The 7,253-nt window shown below is 45.5% G+C and overlaps 1 protein-coding gene across 1 annotated transcript in view; it reads left to right on the top strand.

The window, feature by feature from the left end:
* The first annotated feature begins 508 nt into the window (after positions 1-508).
* Positions 509-7,253, top strand: part of ENTPD7 (ectonucleoside triphosphate diphosphohydrolase 7) — a 23,744-nt gene continuing 16,999 nt past the window's right edge. The window contains exons 1-3 of the mRNA XM_018558664.1: positions 509-594; positions 2,264-2,392; positions 4,123-4,305. Of these exons, the coding sequence (XP_018414166.1) occupies positions 2,385-2,392; positions 4,123-4,305 (191 nt within the window). The 5' untranslated portion in view covers positions 509-594; positions 2,264-2,384. The remainder of the gene's footprint in view (positions 595-2,263; positions 2,393-4,122; positions 4,306-7,253) is intronic.

Raw genomic sequence — 7,253 nt, forward strand, 5'->3', positions numbered from 1 at the left:
TTCATGCAGCACAATATACTTGCAGAAAATGTACTTCTCCTGAAAGAAGAAAACGAATGCAGTTGCCACATGAAAGGACCGGTAAGCTGCTATACACATTTTTGTTTTTGGACTTAGCTATATTTTAGGGTAAAGGTTAGATGCCAATAAAGGAATTTGACCCGCACACGCTTATCTAGCACCCATTCATGTCTGCACATGTGCGCTGGTATGCATACGCACAGGAGTGAAGTTTTCCTTTAAAAAACACTAAATTGTAGGCACTGGCATAAATGTGAACCGGCCACACAGAGTAGGAAGGGATTTCTACTTCTTCTTCCGGAAACTACATAACAGTCTCTTAGCACAGGATGACCACAGCATGGAGCTCTCTCCATGCAGCTAGTCTCATTTACATAAACCACACCCCACACGCTGCTTCCTAACGTCAGCATTCAGACTCCACGGCCGGGTGGTCAATAAAGTTAAGCGGAAGACAAGGCTGACGTAGACTATTGGCAAGTCGCGGCGGCCACACACACTTCCGGGTGAGCAAAGTGAGGGCAGAGCTGGCAGTGTGCGGGGCATGACAGCTTGTACTGCTGGAAGCCACAGGTAACACCGACCCGGGGCTTGTCATTGTCCCTGTCACTGAGAACACTTTATAGAGAGGGAATTCTGGGACTTGTAGTGCGCTCAGCATACATTGCTACACAGTGCATGGGTCAGAGCAAGTGTAGACATAATAAGGGGCTGCTGTTCAGTAGACCGGTATCTGTGTGTATGTGTGTCATCTGCCTGAAAAGCCTTGCAGCCCCCCATTGGCTAACTTTTCTTATCAATAATAATATTACAAAGTTTATCGATAGAGAGAGAGAATAGATATACCATACTCTGTGCAATAGATAGAGAGCGACTGACTGGTCACATGCCCTTTAGCAGCCAATCAGAGTCTTTGCTGAGTGGACATAGCTGTGGCCAATAGGTGAAAGAAAGGGCATTGTCTTCTGGGATCAGGACCAGGGATGGGCAAACTCCGACCCTCCAGCTCTTGTGGAACTACAAATCCCATGAGGCATTGCAACATTCTCCCAGCCACAGATGCATAATGGGATTTGCAGTTTCACCACAGCTGGAGGGCCAGAGTTTGCCCACCCCTGATCTAGAGAGACCCATACTGGCTGTTGGGTATGAAGGGGGTACAGAAAGGGGTTTAGAGCCCGACTGAACCTTTAGTTTAAATCGACTGAATACATTTCAGGTGCATCAAGACAAAAGGAGTTCCGAGACTTACAGTTCATTTAAAAAATAAATAAATGTAAAGCTCAATTGAACTTGCAGTTGAAATCATCTGTTTACATTCCAGGTGCATCCAAACAAAAGGTGTGCAGTTCATTTTCTTTAGAAGGCAGTCACAGAGTATAGAAGACTGTCCCCTGCCAGCATCTGGTGAAGAACTGTTGCTCTATGTGAGAAAGCAGTGGTCTCTCTGCAGAGGTCTGTAGAAGGGATGAGCTCAGGTTTGGACTGAACCTGGTCCAAACCTGAGCTCTTCCAAACCTGGAAGGAGCCCCGCTCGAACACAGAAGGAGTCTCCCCTCCTCCTGCAGTCACTGTATAGAGTGTGAATAGATAAGCAGCATAAGGAGCATGCTGATAGGAGGAGAAAGCACAGTAACAGATAATCTCATCACTGTGCTGCTTCTCCTTTCACTGCCCAGTCTCAGGCTGGAGATGGGTCCAAAATGACCTGTGCTGAGAGGAAGTGGCTTAAATGGCCATGGCTATCAGCCAGGGGGCATCTAGTGGCTGGAAAACAGTACTAGGAGGAGATCTCTGGTCTGAAGATGACTATTGCAGCAGAAGCTGTTTTTATTTGATCTGTTGATGGGCTGTTCATTTTAATCTTATTTTGGCTGGAGTTCTGCCTTACGAAACATCCAACCAAGGACTCTTGCATAGCAGAGAGGATAAAGAGAGGGAGGTTGAGTGATCAGGTTCTCCCAGTAAAATTGGAGGGTCTTGCCTCCCTTTCAGACTGGTACTGGGGGTGACTGCCCGGATCACACAAAGCCAGCTCTGTATGTGTACATTATGATAAGTGCTGCACATAAAGTATGAGTGGAAGTTATTGCAGGTCCATTATCTCTGTCCACGTGTCGCATGCACTAATCACCAGGGTTAATGTTTAACATGCGTATCATATAACACTTGCTGAGCTAAGAGAGGTAAAAATTAGGCTTGTGTCCAGGTGCTGACCTCATTTTTATATGTGTCATTACAGAAGGCGCTGGAGGAGGAGGAGGCGATGTTGGAAGCTGTGACTGGACTTTGCGGTGACAGACTGTGGAGCAGGTGACATGTGGAGAGCAGGCGAGAAGAGGAGGTAACCCGGAGTGTTGCCTATGGCCAGGTAATTTTTATCAGCGGTCGTGTCTTTTGGTGGCTGGACAGAGCAGTGGGCAAAAGTGACCAGGCCAGCATTTGGCAGTCAGCAGCTTTAAATGAACATGTGGCTCTTAAGGTGGCCATACACTTTACAACCATCGCAAGACTAAGGTCTTGGTTGTAAAGTAATTTAAAAAAGTACGATCTGCCCATCTTGGGCAGGCAGATTGTACTTGCAATCATCGCAAGCCCGCCACGCTGAGGGGCGGGCTTCCAATGACCACAATGCTGAACGGGCAGTGTGCGCGTGTGCACACCGGCCCGTTCGCCATTTGTCTCCCGAGCATGCCACAAACTATTTTCGGCTGGTTTTCTAACATGCTCCTTAAACAAAAGACGTGCGACAGTACAATAGAAACGGTCGCACGCCTTCCATACACTGAACGATCCTCGTACGAGAATCGTGCAGTGTATGGTCACCTTTAGCCAGGGCTGGACATATCCCGGGAGCCAATGCTCCCTTCAAATTATGGCTGGCGCTTAACATTTGAGGCTTTCTTTACATGTTGTCAATGGAGCTTTCCCCCCCAAAAAATCCCACTCATAGATTGGACAGCCTGGCTCCTGAATATTGTTTTGTCCACTCCCTACTCTCAGCTATTTCTGATGTTGTTAATTATTATACAGAATTTATATAGCGCCAACAGTTTGCACAGCGCTTTACAATATAAGGAAGACCTTACAATTACAATACAATTCAAGACAAGACGGTAAGAAGGGCCCTGAGGGCTTACAATGTAAGGGGGAGGGGCAAGTGATACATGAGGAGGTTGCTGTGTGGGGATGAATTGTTTAAGAAAGTGATAGTTCAGTGGTTAGTTTGTGGTGCGGTAGGCTTCCCTGAGGTTATGAATCTTCAGGGATTGCCTAAAGGCAGTCAAAGTAGGAGATAGCTGGACAGGTTGGGGTAGGGAGTTCCAGAGGATTGGAGAGAGGAATCCTGGAGGCAAGCAACTGTTGACCAAGAAACTAGAGAGCAGGAGGTCTTGGGAGGAGCAGGCGGGACAGTAAAGGTGATACTTTGAAATGAGATTGAAGTTATATCCGGGGGCAGAGCTGTGAATGGCTTTGTAAGTGAATGTTAATATTTAGAATTGTATCCTTTTGGCTATTGGAAGCCAGTGCAGGGATTGACAGAGGGGGGTTGCAGACACTGAGCGGTTGGTCAGGTGGATGAGCCTAGCAGCAGCATTCATGATAGACTGAAGGGGGATAGCCTGTGTAGAGGGTAGGTCAATGAGGAGGGATTTTAGTAGGTGATTGGTTACCCTCAATGTGTCTTTTTTTTCACCCCCATCCTATGCTACGTGTAAATCACATCATACATTGTACTTTCCGTTTCTATATACATGTATATTTCCCTGTGTTTTGCCATTTTTAAAATGCTGCAAGTACAAACAAATCCCTGCTGATCTTCAATAAATCCAGTGAGCACTGACAACACTGCTTCTGCGGCACTGAAATCCCTAGTAGTGCTTTCACCTCTGCTGGACTACAGAACACCTACCCCTGCTCTACATCTTCTCATGACCAGAACATATAAGGGTGGCGTTCTTTAGTTCAGTAGGAGAGATGCCATGTGATATGCTGTTTAGTTCTGTTAATAAAAATCCATTCAAACCTGAACTGAAGACTCGCACTGGTGATGATGGTTCAGAATTCTAATTTATTTCTTATTTTTTTTTCTCTTTCCAGAATTAGCTTTTCCTGCTTGTTTCCTGGGTCCTGGCACTGTAGTCTGCCCTCGGTGACGCAGTTCTCCCGCCAGCGAGTGGTCCTGCTGGTCATCTTTATTGTGATACTGGTGGTCTTCCTGGTAGCGGTGGTAGACCCCAGAATCTGGACCACCAGAGCCTACCGGGACAGGCAATTCAGGAGGTCAGTAGATGACTTATTACTCACTTATTTCAGTGTACTTCTAACACAAAATATTCTTCCAGGCTGTAAGGAAATTTGCAATTTTAAATGGAGGTCAGCAGTGGTGCTCTAGGTATATTTATCTGCACAGGATGATTTAAAGAATACGTGCAGCATTTTCAGAGAAAGTGCACTTATTTCTGAGCACCTCCCCCGCTGACCTCCAATGAGCGTTCCCCCCCTCCCCCCAGACCAGGTATATGCACCGACAACGGATCTGACGTCCTATGAGAAATTAGAATATAGTTGGATCATTTCTGAGTAGGCTGATTGGACTGTCGGACAGACATATATTGTCTGTGGTACAGGTCAGGAATTAGCCCTGAGGAAGGGGGTATACCCCTGAAGCATGTCAGCTCTGTTGGTAGACACAGCAGGTGGCTGGTCCAGTGGCTGCTCTTCCCCTGTTAGTGATGCTGTTATGGATCTTTGGTATGAACCCTAAAAAGCTTTATTGATGTTATGGGCTTCAATACACCATCACAATTGTGAGCATTTTAAATTCCTTTTAAAAATGTTGTATTTATAAAATTATATTTCATGAGGAGTAAGTGCTTTTCCATTGTATCCTATCTGCGAGGAGATGTGCGTAGGGCATGCATGCACGCTATGTTCAGCACAGAGGGAATCGCGGGGTATGTAGTCCTGACATTTCAGCTCCTACCCGCTTGTAAAGTGCGCACTTCCCTAGAAGCGCAGTGGAGAGGAACACCTTCAAAAAGGGAAATGGAAGTACTTGGTTCAAAACTTTTTAGAAAAAAAGAATTGTTATACAGCTAGTTTCATGGAGCTGAAGGGAAAACAGGGCCCTCCTCTGCAGACGATACAAGATGCGGGACCTTGTGCCTCATGTGATTGCGGATTCAGGCAAGTATAAATGGCTTTTAGCTTAGTTTTTATTTTCTTGGTAATTAGTAGGGAATGGGGGGATCTGCTTTAAGCAATCTTTCTTGTGGGAGTTTTGAAAACCTTTTTGTAAACCATTGACACCCATTATAAGATTATTTTCAGTACGGTAATATACATAGAGGAAAGTTATGAAGACTAAAGGTTGGCGAGTTGCGTAATGTTGAGCACATCTCACGGCACTGGCATTGAACTGTTGATGACTCTTCTTTAATTAGCCCAGTCCAGATTCCAGGGTACCAGGTGCTCACGCTCTCATTGCCCACTTGTGATGGTCACAGCTGCCTCCAGGGTCAAACGTGTCTCTGAAATCCCAAATGCCAAGTTCCTGGAGACTCGCTCGATGAAATCTACCCCCCACCTTTCCAGCAGCTGCCGGTGTTCGGAAGCTTGTAGACCGCAAAAATGATTGAAGCCTTTTGGTAATTACTGCAGATCATTAGACGTCGTCCCTCTCTGTGTAAAACATTATGCTGAAAACTGTAAGCTGGATCATATCCTGGTGCAGACATCAAAGGAGGTTTAACACCAGCAGACAATACATTGAAGTCCCACCAAATCATACGCAATAATTTGCCTGTCACGGAGATTTCCATCGGTTTTTCTTTTGCACCTGTCTGTGAGCTTCTGGTGGAGGACGTCTCGTGTCTGAGCCCAGAAACCCATCCTCCATTTCAGAGGAGAGTCTGCTGACATTTGTAGTTCTACAAACAATGCCTTGTCTTAGTTCTGCTAAAGATGGCCTTTTCTCCCAGAATATAAAAACTCTAGTTCAAGGGTTAAGTGCTTGTTTTTGGCTGGGGTAAAAAAAAAAAAAGTTGTGCTCACCCGAACCTCTAAGCTGGCTTGCTGTTAGGTGCCTCTCTTCCCCTCCGCTGCAGAAGCCTAAGGTCCCTGAGTCATCAGGTCCTATACACTGTGTATAGGACAATGGGACACTGAGGGACATACCATCACTGCGGCGGAGGAGACGGGCCACAGGCTCCGAGGATTGGGTGAGTATATCTGTTATTTTTCCCCCCTAGCCAAAAACGAGCATTTAACCCTTGCAGTGTAGGGGTAGCCCCACTGCAAGGGTTAATACATATTTTTTACCCGGAGTTCTTTAAAAACTTTGGACATTTGTTTGTTCTCATTAGATTGTATATATTTCAAATCTGGGTCCTGCCCACCCCTCTTCTTTTTTAGGGGGTGTCCCTGTGATGTGGAGTGCTGCTGAACCAGAGCTAGTGTGCCCAGTGATAACTGAACTAATCCTCTGAAAATCTATATGCAGTGCCTAACCATCACTTTAGTTTCTTCCCTGGCCCAGGAGAAATCCTGAAAAAGGACAATTTTGTACATACAGATGTCCAGTGTGTTCATGAATCCTCAATATCACCTTCACTGTATGTCTAGTATAAGCATTTAGGAAGGCAGGGCTAAGACACGTTCTATTTCAAGCAGCATTCCCTGGTCATCACAGACTGAGCCTGGGAAGCCATTTCTAAAGCTGAACTCCAGCCTTCCCTTTGGTCTGGCAATTTAACACATGAGCTTCTTTTCACTCCTCTCCTGGTAAAATGATTTTTTTTTGGTGGAATTCCTATTTAATAGCTCAGGACTTCTCAGTCAAAATTGTGTCTCTGAAATGCTGGTTTCTAGTATAAGTATTGCGTGCCAAGAGAAGGAAAGCCAACACTCGCTTGTAATTATAGAAAGGGGATTAACAGCTAAAATATTAGCTAATGCCGTCACTAAGTCTGTAACATCTGACCCTCGTCGTATAGGAAGGAGGGGACAGAAGCAATGGATGCATTTCAAACCAAATCTCCCAATTAGCCCACCTGTTGATAAAGAGGCTTTACACTGTGTGCCTCTAATGAGTGGATTAAAGGTACACTAACCACAAAAATTTACTTTATTTAATGGTGTCTAGTATGGTATGGTACGTATACTCTTGGTGTAAATTTATATAACCCCCTCTGTATGGTGTATGTACACATGACCTTTCCCCCCCCCTC

The sequence above is a fragment of the Nanorana parkeri genome, unplaced genomic scaffold, assembly GCF_000935625.1.
Source record: "Nanorana parkeri isolate BGI_ZX_2015 unplaced genomic scaffold, ASM93562v1 scaffold2, whole genome shotgun sequence".
NCBI classification, from domain to species: domain Eukaryota; kingdom Metazoa; phylum Chordata; class Amphibia; order Anura; family Dicroglossidae; genus Nanorana; species Nanorana parkeri.